At 54.8% G+C, this 22,817-nt stretch overlaps 2 protein-coding genes across 4 annotated transcripts in view; both read left to right on the top strand.

Annotated features, from left to right (window-relative positions):
• The window catches only part of PHC2 (polyhomeotic homolog 2), a 49,706-nt gene extending 39,566 nt beyond the window's left edge, over nt 1–10,140 (top strand). For all 3 annotated transcript variants that reach the window (XM_082612582.1, XM_082612583.1, XM_082612584.1), the window contains 6 exons: nt 12–214; nt 1,915–2,044; nt 2,881–2,995; nt 4,080–4,221; nt 5,181–5,457; nt 8,706–10,140. In XM_082612582.1, coding sequence (XP_082468708.1) covers nt 12–214; nt 1,915–2,044; nt 2,881–2,995; nt 4,080–4,221; nt 5,181–5,457; nt 8,706–8,860 — 1,022 coding nt within the window. In that variant the 3' untranslated portion in view covers nt 8,861–10,140. The remainder of the gene's footprint in view (nt 1–11; nt 215–1,914; nt 2,045–2,880; nt 2,996–4,079; nt 4,222–5,180; nt 5,458–8,705) is intronic.
• Nucleotides 10,141–14,529: 4,389 nt separating this feature from the next.
• A3GALT2 (alpha 1,3-galactosyltransferase 2) lies at nt 14,530–21,464 on the top strand (the record flags this gene model as incomplete). Its single annotated transcript, XM_082612121.1, is given in 7 exon segments — nt 14,530–14,568; nt 16,985–17,040; nt 17,207–17,223; nt 17,226–17,283; nt 17,488–17,577; nt 17,875–18,009; nt 20,801–21,464. Coding segments are annotated over 7 exon segments (1,059 nt in total).
• Nucleotides 21,465–22,817: the final 1,353 nt, after the last annotated feature.

The following is a 22,817-nucleotide window of genomic DNA, read 5'->3' as shown; positions in this document are numbered from 1 at the left end:
CCCTTGTACAGAGACAGGGCAGGGCATTGTTCATGCACTGACCGACCTCAGCAGCCCCGGCATGACCTCAGGGAACGGAAACTCTGCCTCCAGCATCACCGGCACTGCCCCCCAGAATGGTGAGAATAAACCACCACAGGCCATTGTGAAACCCCAAATCCTGACGCATGTTATCGAAGGGTTTGTGATCCAGGAGGGGGCGGAGCCTTTCCCGGTACGGACTACTTCTTTTCCCCTTTTTTTTTTTTTTTTTTAAATAAGTATACTTTGGATGTGTATTAGAATAGCTTTACATTTCCATGTAAAATTTCTGAAAATGTGAAAAATTTGCTCTTTCCTTGCTAATTTTCCCCCAAAGGAATATCAGAGCCATTTTCTTTCTAGGATTGAGTGTCTTCCTAAGGTCCAGAAGGGGTCAGTGATTAAGAATAATTGGCAAGACCCCTTGGTTAGAAGTTTCCATACAGACTCAGCTGTGTCCCTGCCTGGTGAAGTGCGAACCCCTTGGTTAGAAGGGAGTTCACATTGGGGTATTTGGTGCAGGATGATGGACTTTGGCATTCAGGTTTGAATGCCAAAACCCCCAAATGGCAACACTTTGGCTGGTTAGAGAGCAAAAGGAAGCTGTGTAGAAGAGAATTCTCAAGATCTATCTGAATGGAAGACAAGCGAACAGAGTTACAGCCTGAAGCTTCTTTTCTGGGGACAGAGCCTTGAAAGGGGAGTGAATGAGGGGCACTTCAGAAAGGGGCACTTTATCAAGTGTCTCCAGTTAAAGCATAAGACCAAGGGGAAACACAGAGGAATCAAGAAAATGGCTCATTAGAACAGCACCCAGAGCCAGTAGTGCGCAGTGTGAATTGGTGAGACAGGTGGCCTGCTCTCTAGGTGGGAGGAGCCCAGAGCCAGGTGCACTCCAGCCTCTCTCGTGATAAACTTAACTGGCTGTTAGAGACACAACATCTTCATGGGAGGCCATCTGTTTTTGGCACATTCTTTGGATCCATGTGTGGTTTGAATAGTCAGCCGAAGCCTCTGAGCTTGATTAACTGAGATGGGTGGACTGCCCTTCTAAAATGCCAAAAAACAAAAATGCCAAGACAGGTTCTTGTCCTCTTTCCCTCTGGAGGTCGGTCAAGGCCTGGGGCACCTTAGCTATAAGTAGCTCTAGCCTTGTCACATCCCTTCCCTCATTAGACTAGGTCCTCCCTTTGGCCCCCTGGAGAAGCTCCAGAACCCAGCTGATCTCACAGGGTTGATGCTGATTGGACAGCAGCCCCAGCATCACCCTAGAGATCTGGCAACCAGGCTGCCTGCACAAAAGACAACAAAGGGAGTGCACCAAAGAGTGAATCAGCTAGTCTGGGATCCTGGCACCACCGAGGGCCTTTGCTTTCCGGTGTGGCCCAGCGTCCGCGTTTTCCTCTTCTCCTCCGTGGCTGCCTGTCCCTCTGGCTCGGGTAGGGCAGTGGTAAGGGAGAGAACAGTAAGGCATCCAGGAATGGCGGCTGGGTCTGTGTGTCACACATACAGTCACACACAGCCTCAGCTGTGTTCCTGCCCCGTGACGCGTGAGTGCTGGGGCCTGGCCCTTGTCCTGGTGCTGCGGGAAACCTGATACCTGCCTCCATCTCTGCCCCCTAGACGCTTGGAAGAGTAGATATTCTCCTGACCTCCTAAGCCATCCATTGGTCCTGGGTTGAAGCCATTTCCATCCCCGTGCTTTGGTGGTCATCGGCATCTTGCCTCTTGAGCTAAACAGCAAAACAGGCCTTGAGCAGGGTGTACCTGGATGGTGATACAGGGGCGGGCATCTGTGCCTGGGTGCTTTATACATGTAATTTTGATGAGGCTGGATAGCAAGGAAGCATGCTCACCTGACCCTCATGGCCTCCATGTTGCCTTGTCCCCTAGGTGGGACGCTCATCCCTGCTGGTGGGGAATCTCAAGAAGAAGTATGCACAGGGGTTCTTGCCTGAGAAACTTCCGCAGCAGGACCATACCACAACCACTGACTCAGAGATGGAGGAGCCCTATCTGCAAGGTAGGGTCTCAGACCCTAGATGCTAGGGCTTCTGACGGGGCTGAACAGGACTCAGCAAGGCTGGAAGGTCCTTTCCTGGTATCCACGGAGGGGTTCTGAGCCGGGGAGCGTGTGAACATGTCAGCTGACCAGACGTTTCCCCCAGTGCCCGCTCAGCCCTGTCCCTAGAAAACGGACGGCAGTTCCTGCCCCTGGGGGACTGAGTGTGCCCTGCCTGTCTCCAGCCCCACTCCTGCCAGCCCCAGGATTCCAAGAGCGGCTTTGCCCGCGTGAGTCACTCGCCAGTTGTAGGCCTGCAGGAGCAGCCCCAGGTGGCTTGTGCCCTTCCTCTACCGCCTCAAAAGCCTGCACTCAGGACGGGGGCCAGCGAGGGCTGCACTTGCGACACGAGCCACCGACTAAGTGGAGGCGGGACGGGACGCCCACATAGGCTGCAGAACTCCTGGGCTCTGTTACTCGGCCGGCAGCCAACTGGACACCTCAAGGGAAGGGCGGGGTAATTCTAGATCAGTGGTGACAGCATTGAAGCTTTCCCTCTGAGCCGCCTGCTCTCTTCCAGGGTCATAAAGAGGGGCACTGGTTCTTCCCCACCCGTGCTTTGTCTCATAGTCCTTAGAAGAAGAAACTGCTGGGTGTCCAGGGGCCATCTCTGGACACCTTCGGATACTTCCCAAGGGTGAAACCACAGCCCTTCCAAAAATAGCGACAAAAGCAGTTTGGCACTCTCCAAGCCGCTGCTGCAGGCAGCACAGAGCAGAGAGGCCCCGGGGTGGGGCTGTGGGCAGTCCTGTGGGGACTACTCCTTGTCTGCGCTTACCGATTTTCATGCTTTTCAGAATCCAAAGAGGAGGGTACTCCCCTTAAACTCAAGTGTGAGCTCTGTGGCCGGGTGGACTTTGCCTACAAGTTCAAGCGTTCCAAGCGCTTCTGCTCCATGGCTTGTGCAAAGAGGTAAGAGCCTCAGCCCCTTCCCTTTTCTTGGGATTGTGCCTTGGTACCCAGCTCCTTATTTCTGTGACCTGCCTGGAAGCAGCATCCTGTCACTCGTTCACCAAAGAACTCCCATGAGCAGAGCAGGGCAAGCGGCAAGGGTCCAAGGGAAGGAAGCAGCATTTAGCTTGTCTGGCCCTTCTGGGTCCCACTGACACCCGCCCTTGGCAGCTCCCATTTCCTTAGGGTTTACCGAAGCCTCCACCGGAAGCTTTGCCCAGAGCCACTGCGCTGGCTACAGATGTTTCCTTTGTGAGCGTTCACCCAGCTTAGAAGACAGGTGATCACAGTAAACACCAATGTTGTTTACTGTGGGCCGGCTGTGTGTGAGTCTCTGTGCTGGGTGTTAATATACATTATGTCATCTAATCTTCAAAGTAATACTGTGGGGCAGGTATTGCTGTCGTGCCCTTTATACTTGTTAGGAAACTGAGGCACCAAGGAGAAGTAATTGCGCCTAAAGCCTTCGAGCTGGGGATCCAGACTTGTCTGACTCTAAGCCCGGAGTGCTCCTTGTGCCAAGAGGGAAGAGGCCTGAGCCCCCAGAAGAGAGGAGCTCTCGAGGCCCCAGGCAGAGATGCCCTGCACACCAGCTGGAGTAGGGCCGTCTGCAGCCCTCCCTCCCTGCAAGCTGCGCTGGAGGGCCTCCCGCACCTTTGTGACGCTCTGCCAAGCTCTGCCAAGCTGTCCGCCGTCAGGACAGAGGACACTAGTTTCCCAGCCCTGGTGATACGTGGAGTGGAATGTGGCAGCCCTGAGTTCTTACCGTGATCCAAGTTGTTGTGCCAGGCACTTTGCACACATTAGCTTATGTTATTGCCAGACCGGTTACAGAAAGTGAGTGGTCTCCTCCCCAGCTCTAGATAAGGAAACTGAGGGGCTAAGTGGCTTGCCCAGACCCACACAGCTAGTGGTAAGTGATGGGCTTAGGACTGCAACGAGGAGGCAGACGCAAATTTTGCCAAGTATCCTGGCTGCTCTTACTCCTCCTGGGCCATTCGCCCTGCGACTGCCCTGACCACCCTTGTTCCCCTGGCTCTGGCAGGTACAATGTGGGATGCACCAAACGAGTGGGCCTTTTCCACTCGGACCGGAGCAAGCTGCAGAAGGCGGGAGCCACAACCCACAACCGCCGTCGGGCCAGCAAAGCCAGTCTGCCAACACTTACCAAGGATACCAAGAAGCAGGTGAGAGGCTGGCGGAGCCTGAAGCTCGTGCTCTTGGGTCCCCACCAACTTCCCTTCCTAACACGACCCGGGACGCCCGCCGTCCTTTTCCGCTGCTGGCGTCAGTGCTCCATCGTGCATGCTCCCATCTCTCATGATCTGTCAGGTCAAGCCGTCTCCCCGTGTCCCTTCATAGGTCCCTTCATTTAGACCCTTGGGTGCTTCCACTTTCCCTCCTCCGTGACCTTGCCCCGACTTCACCCCTTTCTTCCAGTTTGCCTCCATCCTTGACTTCCGGGGCTCCCCTGCCTGAAGAGACAGGCTGTCCCAGGTAGCACCTGCCTTCCGAGGAGGGCTGGGTGAGAGGCAGCCGACACCCTTTACTTCCCCTCCTTGTTGCCTCTCTGAACGTCAGAGCGCTGAGTCCTTGAAGGTCTCTACCAGGAACGTGGGCGTTTGTGCATTAAATATGTTTCAGTACTGGCTGTACGTCACGAGCTGTTAGGCACTAAATCTCTTTAAGTTGTGCTACAGGAACTCACAGCCTAGTGTGATGCTTCAGACCTCATGTGTATTTTGCTGTTTATTGTTATTGTTTTGGCCATAAATCTCTTTAAGAATCTGATGAAAGCTACAGTCCAACATGGACATACACGAGAAAATTTACATGCTATTTCAGGTGGTTTACAGACCATTCCCCTAAACCCACAGAGCCCTGGTTAAAAACCCCACGTCTAGAAGAAAGAATAGACATAGAATCAGATCACTGCAGTGTAGTGTGGTACATGCTCCAGTACTGGCACTGACTCTGCTTAGCATCAGAGAGGGGACATGGCAAAAGATGCTTTTTTATCTCGAATTCAAAGATACATAGTAGCAGACCACGTAGAAAAGGGAGAATATACCTGCCTTTGCCCAGCTCTCTGTTAGAGGTGGTTTATGCCCCCATCCTGAAGAAAACCGTCTCTCTGTGCTCCCAGCCAGCAGGCACTGTACCCCTCTCAGTTGCTGCCGCACTGCAGCTAACACACAGCCAGGAAGACTCCAGCCGTTGCTCCGACAACTCAAGCTACGAGGAGCCCCTGTCACCCATCTCAGCCAGCTCATCCACCTCCCGCCGGCGACAAGGCCAGCGGGACCTGGAGCTCCCTGACGTGCACATGCGGGACCTGGTGGGCATGGGGCACCACTTCCTGCCAAGCGAGCCCACCAAATGGAATGTGGAAGATGTCTACGAATTCATCCGCTCTCTGCCAGGTAAGGTCCTTGGAAGTTCCACGCCTGCCTGGAATAGCAAGGAAAGCGAGGGTGAGAGACCTCACCTGCCATCACCAGGAGAGACCAGGCAGTTCAGGGAGAGGCTCGGGTTCAGGAACGGGGGTGCAGAGACGAGGACGAGGAGGTGCCTGCCGGTAAGAGCTTACATTCTAGCATGGAGCGCCGACTGTAATGTTCCGTGGCTATAATCTGCCGTATCTGTGGGCTCGGTGAGGGGCCTGTGTGAAGGTGATGACGTGACCAACCCTGTGTGTCTCCGGGGCGAGTTGGGAGGGGCGTCAAGTGGGAGTGGAGGAAATCGGTCAAGGAGAACGTTAGAACGAAGAACGTTTACACTGAGTGACAGTGGACAAGCAGGCCTGAGCCGGATGGAGAGACGGCATCAGGGAGCAGCCTAAGCAGAGGCACAAAGACACGCAAGCATGTAAAGGAGCTGGCAGCTGCACGTGACCCTGGGTGCGCAGTGCCAGTGGTCTCGAGGGTAGGATCTAGAAATGAACCTTGAAAGACCTCCCATCTGCACGGCTGCGCTCGTCGGGACCAGAGCTTCTCCACTGTTTCTTCTGCCAGCCTCACCCAGCCACTGACCAGGTCAGGCAGTGGTGACCATAAGCCCATTCACTCAGAGACCAAAGGGGGATATAGTGGTTAAGAGCAGGCTTCGGAGTTAAACAGAACTGGGCTCAAATCCTGGCTCTGCCACTTAACCCAGTGTATTAGTTATCTATTGCTGCATCCCCCAAATTTGTTACCGCACAGGTAATGTGGATAAGGAATTCAGGAGCGGTTTAGGTGGGCAGTTCTGCCACAGGGATTCTTAGGAGGTTGCGATGAGGATGTCGGCCAAGGCCAGCCGAGGCCACGTGAAGGGTCACCTGGGGCTGTCAGATCCTCTGCCAGGGTGCCTCACTCACACGCTTCCCAGGGAGTGTGTGGCTGCTGGCAGGAGGCCTCCGTCACTCTCCCACGGGTCTCTTCAGAATGCTCACGCTTGAGCGTTCTCGTGACGTGGCAGCCAGTTGTCCCCCCAGGGGGGTGATCCAAGAGAGCAAGGTGGAAGCCACCCACCATGCCCTTGACGATCTAGCCTCAGAAATCACATTCTGTCACTTCAACAATATCTTTCTGACCACACAGGTCACCCCATTCATTGTCAGGGACTCACGAAGGCATGAAAGGGAAGCAAGGATTATTGGGAGCTACCTGGAGCCGGCTACTACCATAGTTCACCCCAGTGATTCATGTTCCTCCCTCGAGTAAATTACCCTCACCCCTACCCAAGGCCCCACAAGTCTCATCCCATTACAGCGGAGGTTCTAGGTCCAGGATGTCAGCATCTAACTCAGGTCCAGGCACAGATGAGGCTCACTGGGTCCCACTCCTCAAGGATGATTCCTCTCAGTCTGCAAGCCTGAGAACGAGGAGCAGGTTATCCACTTCCCTCCACAGACCTAGGATATGGTGGGATGGGCATCGGGTAACCACAGTAGATGTGCCCATTCAGGATGCCCCGTTCGAGAAGGGAGAACACAGGAGGCTACAGGAGTCACCAGTCCATACCAGGGCATGTGCTGGCATTTCCTTGGTTAGGACTCAAAGCCCGGAGTGATTCTCTTTCGCTCTTGGTTCCACCCTGAGTCATCCTTCCTTCCCATGAAAGGTAGCCTGTGGAGTTGTTTTCTCAGCCTACTTCCTGCTGCTTTAATTTCACATTACCTCTGACCCTTTCCATCCATGTGAGCAGTGTTTCTGCCAGACGATTCTCTCTTACGCTTTGTGGGCTTTTTATGAATGTTATCCAACAATGTCTTCAAGACAAGCCTTACTCCACATTAGGTTTCTTCTGAAGCTGAGGGACAGTGCCCTTAACAGTCCGAGGAGCTGGGCCATTGAATGGAGAGGCTCTGTGAGGCACGCCCACAAAATCCTGAGAGCGTTTGATCCAGCAGTTCTCTGAGGCGGCACCTTAGAGCTTTCTGCGGTCTTAACAAAAGATTCAAGTCACCCCTGCAGTTTCGTCTTTAAAGTGTGTCTTTTTGACTGTGCCCTGGATTTGGTCTTTGCCTAGAAACCGTTTCTTAATTTTAGCATCATTTGCCATCTGGAGAGGCTGAGGAGTTTCAAAATCAGCAAATCCAGGCTCCTTCCTGTTCTCGTTTTCCTCGACCTCGTCCCTCCTCACATTTCCCGCGGCCACGGTGGGAAGCCAGGTGGCACCTGCAGCGGTCTGCCTGAGGTCTCCTGAGCCCAAGCAACATTCAGTAGGCGTCTCACACCCACCGGGTTATCACCAGCAACAGTGTTGCTAAATTTTCTACTATTTCATAACAAGGATCCCTTTTCTTCCAACTTGCAGTAAGTTTCCTCCCGTTCCTTTAAGCCTCCCCAGCAGTTTCCTCCAAGGCCATCAGGCTTCTTACTCCCGTCTCTCAGGGAACCTTAGACCTTCACTGCCGCTCTCCTCAAAGTCCCTCCAGCTCCCACCCGCTGCCAAGTCCAAGGCCAGGCCCACATGGTGAAGGTGTGGTGATGGCAGCACCCATCTTCCAAATACCCAGATCTGCATTCGTTACATACTGCTGTCAAACAGATTACTCCAAGCCTAGTGGCTTAAAACAGTAATCACTTCTTATCTCAAGAGTTCTGTGGAGTGACTTAGCTGGGCACTTCTGGCACGGAGTATCTTTCAAGGGCTCAGTCACGATAGCACCCAGAGCTGCAGTTTCTGAGGGCTTGGAGCTGGAGGACCCCCTTCCAAGGTGCTGCGCTCACATGGCAACGGGGGGCTGGCTCTGGGCAAGAGGCCTCAGTTCTCTCCAAGTGGGCTTCTCCAGAGGGCTGCCTGAGTGTCCTCACAACACAGTGGTTGGCATATTCCAAAATAAATTATCCAGAAGGCCAAGGTGAAGCTGCTGCGCCCTTGTGATCCAGCCTTGGAAATCCCGTGCTGTCACTTCCACAGCACTGTACTGATCTCCGGGGTCAGCCCAGTTCACTGGGCGGGGTGGGGGGTGAACAAGGAGGTGTTGGGTCACAGGACCACCGTAGAGTCTGGCTACCTTGGGTAAGTCACTCAGCCTCTCTCAAGCTGTAAAATAAGAACAACAACACCTTCCTTGAGGTGTGTTCGTGAGGATCAAGTGAGATGATGCATCTGAAGGGCAGTGACTGCCAAGCGTGACCGCTGGTAGCTCTCATTGATACTGTCTTTGGTCATGTCCCCTCAGGCTGCCAGGAGATAGCAGAGGAATTCCGTGCCCAGGAAATCGACGGGCAAGCTCTGCTGCTGCTCAAGGAGGACCACCTGATGAGTGCCATGAACATCAAGCTGGGGCCCGCCCTCAAGATCTACGCGCGCATCAGCATGCTCAAGGACTCCTAGGGCTGGCCGGGCACCGGGGTTCCGGCCCCGGGCTCCTCCTCCCGACTGAGCAGAGCCAGCGGACACTCCTGGGGGCCCAGAAATGGGGCCAGTTGAGGGAAGGGGCCTTCCCTGTGGGGCATGGCTGGGGAGGAGGTCTCGGCACCTCCTCAATGGCTCTCAGGGGCCTTTCTTTCTGTGGGAGGGGCAGAGAGGTAGGTGGCGCAGAAGATGGGGCTTTATGCTTGTACATATTGATAGCACTGGCTTCCTCCAAAGTCCCACTACTCTAGCCCCGCTCTCTTCCCCTCCCTCTGTCCCCCATTTTCCAGGGGGTATACGGTCAGGGCTCCCAACCTGAGTTGGGTCACTTCCAAGGGCAGCCGTCAGGCCTGCCTAGAGGCCTCGGAAGCCCTTACCTGCCTTCCTCCACTCCTTTCTCTGGGCCCAGCTAACCCTTCCCGCTGCCAGCTTCTCTCACTGCAGCCTGTTTCTGAAGCAGCCAGAAGGGTTCTCCCCCTTCACCCTCTACAGGTGGAGGGAGAGAAGCTGGGCCCAGTTTGGCCACGCCTGCTGGCACAGACGCCTTAACGCTGTGTGTGTGACTGTGTGACTGTGTGGGAGCCTGGACTGACAGGCCGAGAGCCACCCTCTGGCATCTCCAGGTGTTTTGTAGCAAACAGCCACTTAGTGCTTTGTCCTGGACTCCACTCAGCCTCAGGATGGGGAGGGAATAGGAAAGAGGGCCGCCTCAGTGCAGAGAGGCACCATCAGAAAGCGATGAAGATTAGTAGGAGATTTTCCTTCCCAGGTGGCCGAGGTGTCTCCGCAGCCCCTTCCCGCACTGTGACGTCCCCCTGACTGCCCTGCTGTGTCACAGGCGGCACTGAGGAAGCTGCTGGTGGGCTAGGCCAGGCCGCGCCTCCCCGTCTGCCCGCCCGCCCCGCCCTGGGAGCCCAGTGGTGGAGCCCTGGGAACGTCCAAGGGCAGAAGAGCTGGAGTGACCACCACTGAGGTGAAGAAGGCAGCCTTCGGCCTCGGGTCCCACACTTCTCTGCCTCTGGAACTTGCTGGCGGCCGTCTGAGCTGCCCGTGGAGGAGGCGGGGCAGGAAGGGCGAGGGCCTGCCTCTGACTTGCCCGGGCCTCTGCAGACTCCTGGTGGGAGTGGGACTCTCCCTGGGGGGAGGGTGTGTGCGCCCTTCTGAGCTTGTTCTATTCCCCACTCACACCCCCAGGCAGGGTTGGAAATGAAGGACTTTTTTAACCTTTTTGTTTTTTAAAAATAAATCCGTAAAATCTGTTCCTTCTGTGCCTTTCTCCCCTGGGGATGCCTTTCTGTGGTCCTGAATGGCTACTTTTCATCTGTCAGGAGAGGGGTGGGTCCCTGGGTTGGGGGAGGGACGACCACCTTAACTGGATAGCATACCCTCCACGCTTCACAGGGTCTGGGTCCTTTGAGGGTGCCCTTGGCCCCAGTCCACATTGAGAAAAGCAGATCCCACCTCTGTCCTTCACACGGGTGTCCCCTGGAGTGTGAGGTCCAGGGCCCCTTCAACTCGGAGCCCCCCTACCCAGCACTGCCACCAGGGAGACACGATGCTGTTGAGCCAGGGACATCCGGCACACCTGAGGCAGAGGCCAGACCCTTCCCTCCGCCGCAGACACCTGTGGTGGCTGGAGCTCCGCGTCCAGAACTGCCCTTGGGGTGGCTTTGGCTCACTCGACCCCTGAGCGCTTTCTGGATGCTGCAATAGCAAACTAGTAGGAGAGTCTCTGCCTCAAGGAGGTGACGCCTAAGCCTCGAATAAAGGAGAACGGCCTTCCAGGCGCACACCGCTCGCCATTCAGTCTGTAACATGCTGTAACCGCGGGGCCCAGGGAGATAAGCAGGGACCTTTTAAGAGCCAGTAACCATACGTGAACGAGAACTCTCTGGAAGGCCTTTTAAAATGTAGCCACTACCCGGAGGAAGAGGAGAAACAAAACTGGTTAGTGGACGACCCAGAGGGTGGAGCCAGGACTGGAAAGTCTGGTGGTCCCGGAGGTCGGCAATGGCGACAGGACAGAGGCCAGTGCAGGACCCTGGGCCGAGGGGGAGTGGCAGGGGGCAAGGACCTCAGAACCTCAGGGAAGGTGCCTGGTGGAGAGGGCGCCTCGGGAGCCCCCTGCGCTGCCCTCCCCTCTCCAGGCCAGGCGGGCCAGCCCACCGTGGCCTGTGCAGCTCGGCGAGTCCACGCTGGACCTCCACTTCCCCTTTCTGGAGGACAACGCCGGCCCAAACTGAGTTTGTCCTTATATGTGTGGTGGAGAAGGGAACTAAAACTCCTGAAAGAGGATATGGTGGATTTGCAGGGCTGCCTGACACAGGTGAGTATCAGTGCTGTTTCTTCACTCTGGGTGAAAGGCCCCAGTTTGAAGAGTGCCTCCTTCAACACGCGTTTGCTACTGATGTTTACACCTTACACAGAATTTTGAAAAACTTTTGATCATGACCGACAGTTTAAAAAAGTTTCCCACCCTCGTATATGTACTTGAATATATGTAACTGAAACAAAACAATCACAAAACAATACCTACCCTGATGTACAAAACATTCTGATATTTTCAACTCCCTTCCCGTTCATACTTTTAAAATCTCAGTCATGATCCGTAAGATTGATTTCATGGCCCTCTGCTGGATCATAACCTGCACTTTAAAAAAACCCTGCCTAGTGCAAACTTTCCAGAACTTTTCCATGTAACTACCTTGTGTGGCTCTTACCCTGTCCTGGATGTGACTGGTGCACATACCTGTTTTACTGAAGAGATCAAGGGCTCCTCAAGGTGAACTGTCCAAGGTCACACTCAGGTGACCGGTACCCTTGAGATCTGGCTGAAGCTCTGCGCAGAACAAGGTTCTCCCTGGGTGGCAAACACCACAGTCTGGCCCGAGGACCATGACACTGAAGAGGGGCACGAGGAGCCCTGGGGAGGAAGAGTCAGTACAAAATGTCTCAGCGCCTCTGGCCAACCAGAGCTAGCCTTCCATCCACCCTCTTCCAGGTGATTGGCCCCAGGGGGCTCCTCTCCAGGTAGTTCATCCCTGCTTGCTCCTGTGGGTGTGGTTTCTGGCAGATGGCCTGAAACTGCTTGGTCCCAGTCACCAAGAATGGGTCATTTCTTCCCCGGCTCTGAGCTGAGAAGGTTCTTGGCAGGTTGTCCCACCAGCTTCCTGTCATGGCTCTCAGGCAAGGACTCAGGTGAGGCGGGGACGCTGCCAGTGTCGGGGGAAGATGAGGCGGGACAGCTGTCCTGAGAGGAGTCCAGCCTGGTGGCCAGAACAGTCAAGGAGGAGGCACCAAGGCTGGCCTGCTGAGAACCAGCTGAGCCATACAGGTCCTGGGAGAAGGTGACTGGAGGACATCGCCCAAGGGGTAGAGACGGTCCAAGGAATGGGGGGTGGGGTGGGGGGAGGCTGCATCCTGGGAGACCTCGTAGCCCGTGAAGAGCTCGGCGACTCTTCCTGCTGCCCTAAACTCTGAGCCCCCTTGGTGAGCAGAGAACAAGACTTTGGGACACACCTTCCACTGCAACTGTGAGCCCTCTATTCCAACCGGGAGTGACTGTCCAGGATTGCAAACTTGTTCCCACTTAGGAACTAATGACTGATCTTCAACCTCTTCCTGAAAGCAAGGAGAGTACAGGAGCAGGGCATGAGGCCACCTTGCGGGACCACCTTCTGCAGGTGGAAGCGGGGTGGAGGGGAGGGGATCCTTTTGAAAATATCGGAGCAAGGAACTGGGAGGAATGGGTCAGGCAGGCGCCTCTGTGGACTAGGGGCTCCCAGGCTGGGCCATGGGAGGGGGCGGCAGGAGCCTGTTGCAGGCCTGGGTGTCAGCGCCCTCCCAGGACTGACAGCTGGAGCCCACCTGGACCACTCGGGGACAACTCTGCCTGGCTGCCCTAGTTGGGAGGGGCCGGCTAAGAGGGTCAGACGGCAGGGAGGGCAGAGAGAGCTCCACTGCAGCCTTCTCCTGCCCCTGGCACCTCCCATGCCGTCCCTCCAGGGGGCAGTCTCGCTTCCAGGAGCGATTGTAAAATATCTCAATAATTTTTATATCGATTACGTATTGAAATGATATATTAGGTTACATTAAAATACTAAAATTAATTTCGGTTGTTTCTTTTCACTTTTTTAACATGGCTACTACTAGAAAATTTTAATTTACGTTCCTGGCTCACATTATATTTCTATTGTGCAATGCTGTTCCAGATTTTTTCCTACGTTTTGATAAAACGACATAGAAACACGTCTGTAAATGCACAGGTACACAGGTATAGGGGCTTCCCCCCTCACAGAAGTGCAGCCAGCCTCTAGGTACAGTTGTCACTTCCTCTTCCACTTGATTCTTTAGGCCCTCTTTTCCCGAGAGCACATACAAATCTACCTCATCCTTTTCAGTGGCCACGTTGCTTTCCACTGTATAGAAATGCATAATTCATTCATCCAACTCTCTAAGGATGAACAGTGGGGTTGTTTATCTCCATTTGCTTTTTCCAGCAATGCTAGGAGAGCATCCTTGGCCTGCCCACTGTGAAGTCTCCGTTTCTAGAGGTGGGAAAGTTGGGTCTGGTGTGAGTGCTTGAAATGATTTTGCAGGCTCCTCAGGCAGGGCTAACAGAGGTGGACTTCACGTTGCAGTCACTAGAAAGGCTTAAAAACACTTGTTTTTTCTAAATGGCTAACTGTATTTTTCCTTCATTAAAAAAGCAATAAAAGCACATTACGGACAACTGGGAGTAAAAATAAAGGGAAAAAACCCTCCCATAACTTATGACACAGTCACTTAAGTTTTTCCTTTCAGTCTTATTTGCTGAGGCATATTTTCATTGCTAGATTGTAACCACAGTGCCCATCAATTTTAGATCCTGCTTTCTTCATTCACGGTTCTTGTGCAAGTTTTTTCCATGCGACTGCAGACTCTTCATAAAAAGTTTACTTAGCCAGTCCCTTCGGCTGGACGCTGGGGCCTTTTTCAGTTGTATCTGAGAGGGCTGCACAATGCCTTCTCCACTGGTGCCCTCCAGCCCACGTTCAACCAAGCTCGTCTCCCTGCGTGAAAGAAACTCACGTACCTCCATCAATCCCAAGCCCTCAGCCCCTCCAGTTACCATCCTCTCCCTTTCCTTTTACAGCCAAACTTCCGGAAAAAGCCGCTTCCACCACCACCCCCCCAGCCTCCACTGCCTCCTCTGCTCACTCAGTCCCCTGCCCGTCCCCAACCGTGTCCTCGGTGCCTGGGCGCTGGCTCTCCTTCCTCTGCTCTCTCCCTCTCCCACAGCGTCCCTGCCCTCCTGGTGAATCCCAGAACTCTCTCCCAAGCCTGCCTGCCTGCCTGCCTGCCTGCCTGCCTGCCTTCTGGGCTCCAGCTTCTTACCCGCAACCAGACTATCAGCCACCATCTCCTTTCCTGGTCCCCCAGCCCTGTGCCTCTCATCAGTGACCAAGTCCTGCCCATCAACCTCCTTGACAGCCATTCATCACCCACTCCTCCCCCACCCACTGCCAACACTCACCTGTCTTCCCGCCTCCACCCGGTCCCTGCCCCACGTCCAGGCTCAACAGTGCCGCTGGAGTATCTTCCAAGTAAACATGTGACAGCCTCAGTCCCTGAAGGAAAGAGCTCTCAGGGCCCCCGTGGCCTTCAAGATGAAGCCCAAACCCCTTATCCTGGAATGTGGGCCCCGGGTGACCTGGCTCAGGCTCATCTCCAGCCTCAACTCTTATCACTTCCTATCCACACTCTATTCCCCACCCCTGCGGCAGGCCTGCAGTTCCTCTACTTTCCAAGCACTCTCACCTTGTCACTTTTACACAGTGCTGTTTCTTTTTCATGGACCTCCCTTTCCCCTCCACTGCCTTCTTTTTTTGCATCGGCAGGCGGATTCTCAACCACTGTGCCACCAGGGAAGCCCCACTGCCTTCTTTGTGTGGGTAACTTTTAGTTCTTCAGGACCTAGCTCAAGGGTCACCTCCTCCAGGAAGCCTCCCTGACTTCTCCCCAATGGTATCTTGCCATTTGCAAGATAATTGTATCTTGTATTTACACTAATCACAGCCTTTGCTGTGCTGTGTTCCATTCATCTGTTTGCAGTCTGTCATGTGACCCCATTCCCCTCCCTTCCTGGCCACCCACATCTTCCTGACCCCAGCTCCCTTAAAGACAAGGTCTGTGTCTCGCTCACCTCTGAATACTTGACCTAGCACAGTGCTTGATTCTGAGCTTGTGACCAATAAGTATAGGCTGAACGCATGAATGAGCAGAAGCAAGTGAACATCTTGACGCATAAACTTTTCCCATGCTGAAGATGATCTCCTGTGAACAGATTCCCAGAAGTTGCAGTGATTGGATTAAAGGGGATGACTATTGAAAGCTTCAATTCCCACAGCTAAGTAGCTTTCCAAAAAAGCTGTAGCAATTTACATCCCACCAGCAGATGTAAGAGTGCCTGTCTCGCTGTATTCTCCCAGTGTGGCTATTTTCATTTCTTTCTTTTTAAAAAGTGCTCGTTTTATAGGCAAAACATCCCACCTAGTTCTAATCTATAAGTCTTTGATTACTAGTGAGGGTGAACATTTTTCCACATGTTTGCCTACTAAATGCATTTCCCCTTCGAGGATTTCCCTGTTCATGTGATATGGACAGTTAAGGCAGGTGGCATTTTATGAGCTGACTCTGGGGGCTGTGTCAGGAGTGACTGGGAGCAGGGAGGTCGCTGCTGCCGTGGTCCAGGTGGGGGATGAGCAGGCAGGATCACTGTGGGGTCCGGAGAATTAGGAGGGGCAAAGGGGGACGGAGATCAAGGAGGCCAAGCCAACCACCCATCCCTGGGGACTGACAGTGGGCGAGGCAGTGGGAGGGGTCAGTGCACCCAGGTTTCACCAGCTGAACAGAAGGGGTGTCTGCCCTGACATGCACAGGCAGATACGTACACACACAACCGCAAGGTGCCTCTCTGAGCTATTTACTGGATACACCTGCTGAGGAACGGTGAGGTGGGGTAGCAGAAAAGGCAGGGGCGGGAGGGTCTGATCAGGCAGGCTTCTTGAAAGAGACCAGAGGAGGCAGATTTTGGAAGGACTCATAGGGCAGGGAGGGGAGCTGGGAGGCTGTGCAGAGAATCCTGAGGGCTTGTTTAGGAATACTACTACTAATGATAATCAACAATAGCTAAAGCTTACTGACCTTTTACTGTGTGCAAGGCCTTGTTCTAATCACTTAGTAGGTATTAACTCAATATCCACCGCAGCCCTCTAAGGTATGTATTCTTATTATCTGCATTTCTAGACAAGGAGACTAAAGTGCAGAGGCCCAGAACCTTGCCCAAGGTCAGACAGCTAAGAAGTGGTGGCTTGGGATTCGAACCAGGGGGTCTGGCCCCAGTGGCCAGGCTTCTCACCATATGGGTCCTGTCTGTCTAGAGACACCAGCACCCAGAAGGGCTGAGGAGAGTTGGAGGAGACATCCCCCCGCCAGAGGAGCTTATTAAAATTCTCAACTTTTAGGGCCCTTCTGGAAAACAAGCAACCATGGACAAATCCCAAAGTCCACCTCCTCTGAGCCAGCAGTGGGGTCGCTGAGCTCTGCTGGAGGGACCCGGCCCTGTGACTGGAGCCGCCATAGACACGTGGTCCCTGACCACAGCCGGCCCTCCGGGCAGCCCAGCAACTCATCCCTAAGCCCCAGACGCTCTCAAATCCCAGCCACCAAGCCACAAACCTCCCTGCATCCCCTCCCAGACTCTCCCCTGTCCGAGGTCAATCCTACCCAAGCTAAGTGCCCCAACCCTTAACTTACTGTCCCCCAAGTTTGCTGCCAGGAAAAGCAAAAAATTATACATCTAAATGCTCATCACAAGGGACCTGGTCAAGTAAATGATGCCACCTCCAGTCAATGGCATATTAGGCAGCTGGAAAAAAGGGTGAGGAAGCGCTTCAAGTACTGAGGTGGAATAATCTCAAGGACATAATGGTCAGTGGAGAACAGCATATCACTGTGCTACCATTTGTGGGCGAAAATTAGAGGAAGGGACAGAGGGAAGGGAGGGAGCATTTGCCACCATATTTGTATTTGCCTGTGTGTGCGTAAACGATCCCCTTGCAGGGGAACCGGGTGGCCGTGGCTGAGAACAGGAAGGACTGCACTGTCTATACTCTTTTGTACCTTTGAAGGTCTGTGCCAAGTGAACAGAATAATACATTCACATTAAAGCGAACAAATAAATGAAACACTGAATTACCTCATTTTTCATATATATGTGTGTGTGTATAAATATATATGCAGAAATGAGTTGCCGACCCCACTCCCCACCCCCCCACTCCCCAGGGCCTGGAAGAGAATCTTCTGACCCTATTTGCACTTGGCCTCTTAGGGCTGCTCCTGCAGGGGCTCCCTGTAGTCAGGTACAACCCCCCCCTTCTCCGAGCACTCACGATGGGACCAGTGGGGCAGGGTTAAAGTGGCTCTTTCCAAGTGCCTCCTTGAGGGATGGAGAGTGGCACCTGTCATGGCCCGCACAAGCGTCCTTGCGGGCTCTCCCTCCTTGTAAGGAGCAAAGCGACAGGGCTCCTGGGCAGGCCAGCATGCCCGCTGCTCCCACCCCACAGGCACCTGGGAGTCCTCCCCTCCATGGGTGTCTGCCCTTTGGCCAGAATGCCCCTGCCGAGAGATAACTTCACAGGTCCCCTGCATCCTTGGTAAGGAGCTGCCATCTCTCCCGTTCCGCGGACACCCACACACCCTACAGAGCTCTGCCCCAGCGTTCCTGCCCTCCTCACATCCCCCACCCTGGCAGGGCTAGGCACTCTACCCAGGGGCCCCATCAGGTAACACACCTCCCCCTATTCTGCTGGATCTGGGAAGAGATTTCTAGGGGCAGGGCCTGGGTGTGACCCATCTGTGGGTCCCTAGGGCCCAGGACTGGGGAGGTGGCGGTGACCATGCATCAAGCAGGTAGGTGAATGGACCTGTCTCTCCATCCCTGCCCTGGCCAGGGCCCAGCCTGAAGTCCTGACCTGTACCTGCTGGGGGGCCCCCATTATTTGGGATGGCACCTTTGACCCAGATGTGGCCCAGCAAGAGGCTGTACAGAACCTCACCATTGGTCTGACCGTCTTTGCTGTAGGCAGGTAAGGCCCAGGGAGGGGAGCGGTGCTATCCAAGCAGGGAGTGGGAGGGGGTGTGCACGTGATGTAAGGGTGGAGCAGCCCATTCTCCTGGGCTGTAGGATCCCAAGATAAAGCGAGAAGCAAAGACAGCACCCCTTCTCCCAGACTCCCAGCATAAGGGCAGGACCATCCTTTCCCTTCCCCTCCTCCCTAGAGTCCACCCAGTCCAGGCAGCCAAGGGCTCAGCATCACAACCTAGAAGGAACCTGCCCAGGGCCTGGGGCTGATCATCTGGAGGCCTTGGGTTTGCAGTGAGGAAATGATGGAGTCTTTCAGGTGAGAGGAGGTGAGAACTGGGTAAACAGAGGGGATGGCCCAGCTGCAGAAGCGTCTGTGGAGGTCAGCGGCTCAGGCGCAGGCACACAGAAAGGGCGGGGCGGGGGGAGGTTCGCCAAGAAAGTCTGAAGGCGGAAGAGGGGCTGGGGAGCTGAGGGCTTTTGCAAGGGAGCGAATCTGGGCTGGATATAGAGGGATGTGAAGAAAGGAGGATGCGGAGAGTGGTAGGGTGAGCAGACGAGAGGAGTCAGTGAGGAAGGACTGTTGGGGGTGATATCACAGGAAGTGGGCTGGAAGGATGGGGGCCCAGACAGTGGGACGGATGGGGGGCAGACTGATGATGACCAAGTCGAGGGAGAGGCCATGGGGGCAAGTGACTGAGGAGCGGGGAAGACAGAATCACGACAGGAGGAGGCCAATCGAGGAACTAAGGGGGCCCCAGGTATGAAGAAGGAACCCAGAGTGGGAGGTGGAGAAGAAACCTCAGGGGGCTGACTTGCCCATCTCCCCATTATGGATGTCAGGGTGTCCAAACTGGTATTCACTTTCCAGTAGTGATGCAAATGGGACTCCTGACTTAGAGTGGCAATCAGATCCTACAGTCCTAAGGTACAGAGAGGTAGAGTTCAAGGCAACTTACGGAGGAGTTTCTAATAATGGAACAGGCTGCTTTGGGAAGGCACTGAGAGCTCTGCATCCAGGAAAAGATATCCAAAAGCCTGGGGAAGGAATTCTGTCTTCAGAGACCCCAGACCAGCGGTCCTCAACCTTTTTGGCACCAGGGACCAGCTTCAAGACGACAATTTTTCCACGGACCAGGGGGTGGGGGAGGGGGGGAGGAGGATGGTTCAGGTGGTAATGCAAGCGATGGGGGCAGATGAAGCTTCGCTCACTCACCTGACACTCACCTCCTGCTGTGCGGCCTGGCCCAGGGGGGTGGGGACCTGTGCCCCAGACAACTGCTCAGGGCTCCTCCAACTCCGTCCCTCGCACTCTAGAAGGGAGAGAAAGCCAGGAGGGCGCCTGAGAGGCCGGGGGCAAACAGGACTGCTGGCCTCTCCAGGACCTTGGTGCTCCCACTTCTGTTCTGGATGCTGAGTAGGGTGTTCCTGCACCAGCCCCAGGGGTCAGAGTCTCTGAGTCCAGAAATTCCAGGGTCCTGAGGTCCTGAGTTCCAAAGATCTGAGTCCAACACCCTGGGATGCTGAGGCTTCCAAGGTCTCTGATTCCAGTTTCTCACAGTTCCACCCGGAATAGAGCAAATACAGGTAAAGGTACAGGCTCCAGTGCCAAGCTGGGTTGAAATCCTGGCTTTCACTTACTAACTATGTGTATGCTTGCTTGCACAAGTTACTGAAGCTCTTTGAGATCCAGTTTCCTCACATGAGAGATGGAGATAATAATGGTGAGGATTAAATGAGATAATGCACATTATTTTGAACACTATCTGCCACATGACAAATGTGCCAAAATATCAGGCATTAGTACGATTATTTTAGAACCCTGGCATCCCAAAGCCTGTTCATACAAAGCTTCCAGTATTCTGAACGTCCCGGTTACCTATGTAAGGAATCACCACAAACCTAGTGGCTGAAAACAGTTCATTATTACCATAGCTCATGATTTTGTGGCTCAGGAATTCTGACAGGGCTCAGCAGCAGGGGGGACCCCTCCCTCCTCCCAAAAGTCCTGCGGATGACTGGCGGGCACCTCTCTCCGTGGCTAGCCTGGTCTCCCTCACTTCGTGGCAGCATCTGAGTTCTGACACTTTTTTTAAAATTTACTTATCTTTATTTATTTTTGGCTGCGTTGGGTGTTCGTTGCTGCCCACAGGCTTTCTCTAGTTGCTGCGATGCGTTGTAGTGCGCAGGCTCCTCATTGCGGTGGCTTCTCTTGTTGCAGAGCACGAGCTCTAGGCGCATGGGGTTCAGTAGTTGCGGCGCTCGGGCTCAGTAGTTGTGGCTCGCGGGCTCTAGAGTGCAGGCTCAGTAGTTGTGGTGCACGGCCTTAGTCGCTCCAGGGCATGTGGTATCTTCCCAGACCAAGGCTCGAACCTGTGTGCCCTGCATTGGCAGGCGGACTCCTAACCACTGCGCCACCAGGGAAGCCCTGAGCTCTGGGACTTCTCAAGCGAAGGGTCAGAGCTCTAAAGAGACAAAGGCTAACGAGCCGGTCCTCCCAAGGGCCAGCACAGCATCCCTTCCTCGGGACTCTATTGATCGAAGCGGTCAGGGAGAGCCACGTTCAAGCGGAGAACACAGGGCCTCTCGGGGCAGGGGTGGCAAACAATGGGTAATTATTTTTAGTCCACCTCGGACGATTCCAGGGCTGGACAGTTCTAGAGTTCCAGGGACTGGGGTTTCAGGGGCACAAGTACGGGCGAGGAGAGGCCTGAGAAGCCCGACGTCTCCGCGGATGGCGGAGTGCGCTGAGGCCTGTTTGACTCAAGACGGCCGCGCCCCGCCCCGCCCGACAGATACCTGGAGAAGTACCTGGCGCGCTTCCTGGAGACGGCCGAGCAGCACTTCATGGTGGGCCAGCGCGTGGTCTACTACGTGTTCACCGAGGGCCCGGCCGCCGTGCCCCGCATTACGCTGGGCCCGGGCCGCCGGCTGCGCGTGGAGCGCGTGGCGCGCGAGCGACGCTGGCAGGACGTGTCGATGGCGTGCATGCGCGCGCTGCACGCAGCGCTGGGCGGGCGGCTGGGCCGGGAGGCACGATTCGTGCTCTGCGTGGACGTGGACCAGCACTTAAGCGGGACTTTCGGGTCCGAGGCGCTGGCCGAGTCGGTGACGCAGCTGCTCGCCTGGCACTACCGTTGGCGGAGGCGGCTGCTGCCCTTCGAGCGGGACGCGCGCTCCACCGCCGCGCTGGGCCCGGGCGAGGGCGACTTCTACTACCACGCGGCCGTGTTCGGGGGCAGCGTGGCGGCTCTGCGGCAGCTGACCGTCTACTGCGCGCGGGGCCTGGAGGTGCGCTGGCACGACGAGAGCCACCTCAACAAGTCCTTCTGGCTGCACAAGCCCGCCAAGCTGCTGTCGCCCGAGTTCTGCTGGAACCCCGACGTCGGTCGCCGGGCCGAGATCCGCCGCCCCAAACTGCTCTGGGCGCCCAAGGAGTACGCCCTGCTGCGCGGCTAGCGACGCCCTCGGCCCGGAGGCCCGAACGCCGGCGGGGCCCTTCTGGAAGCAGCGTGGCACTGGGGGGCGGGGAGACTGCGTAAATACCACCCCCCCCCCCGCCTGGGGTGGCAGGAGGAGGCCCGGCCTTTGGGGAGCGCCTCCCCGAGGCGGGCGATCCATCCCTTCCCTGACTTTCCACGGCGACCCAGATACCGCCACCTGCCTTTAAACTTGTCACCTCTGACCTTACTGAGTTCAGTGGAGGCCCCCGAAGAGACGTTTTAGCCCCTTCCCCATATCCCCCCACTTTTTTTAATGGGACTGAGGCACAAAAAGGGAACATAACTACGTAAGGACCCAGAGAATCTGTGAGTCAGTCTGTGAGGTCAGCAGCTGGAAAGCCAGGACTGGCCCTCAGGTCAAATAGAGCTGCCACTGGGCAGGAGCCCCAGATAGAGAAACACAGTGGCATCCGGTTCACCTCCGCCGCCCTCGGCAAAGTTTGTACATATTTAAGTAATATGATAATAAAATACATTTTTCCGAAGTGTTCTATGGCCCTTTCTCCTAGACAATCCAAGTCCATAAAAAAATGACATTTCCTTGCCATGGGACCCATATGGCTGTTTGGCCACAGTGTCTGGGAGATAAATTTCCTCATCCATGGCTGCTGTCCAGACTCTTCATCCTCAATAGGGAAAGACACATGGCCCGAACAGAAGCGTGAAGTCATCAGGCTGTCCAGGAAAGGTGGTTCCCTCCGGGAAATAGCTGCGGGGACGGGCAAGTTATCTGCTGGAAGTCCCTGAGATATTGTCTGACAGTTGAAAAACGGAGGCCCGGAGAGGGTGGGACTTACCTCCAGGTCTTCTGACCCGTTTGTGTAGAGTTCTCATAGACCTTGCATTTTTAACAGGCTCCACTATTTTCAGGTAGGACAGCAATTCTGGCTATAAACCAACTGTGATGGTTTTCGCATAGTAACAGTTTTTACAAACACTTCCAGTTGTTGATGATGTAAGAGATATCTCCCCTCTCCCAAGCAGTTCCAAGGTCCCAGTGTCTCCTGCCTAAACTAGATTAGCAGAACCCAGAAGACCTTTTGGACTCTGGGTTAGAGCTAAGAACAGGCTAGGTGTGCCTAAGAACAGGTTATTGCTTGATGGCTATAGGCTGACATCCCTTCCTCTGGTGGGAGACTGTCCTCCACCTTACACTGCCTGTATCATTCACCAAGGGCCACACACACTGAGCCCTGGGCCAGCAGAGACCTGAGCTCAGGCCAGTAAGATCTGGATGGAAATCTGCTCCTCTTCTGACTCTGTGTGTGGCTGTGGACTAGTTCCTTACCCTTGCTGAATCTTAGTTTTC

Source organism: Mesoplodon mirus (genome assembly GCF_964341445.2).
Source record: "Mesoplodon mirus genome assembly, chromosome: 3".
Taxonomy (NCBI): Eukaryota; Metazoa; Chordata; class Mammalia; order Artiodactyla; family Ziphiidae; genus Mesoplodon; species Mesoplodon mirus.
The sequence above is the reverse complement of the archived record's forward strand: the minus strand, read 5'-3'. Positions and strand labels throughout refer to the sequence as shown.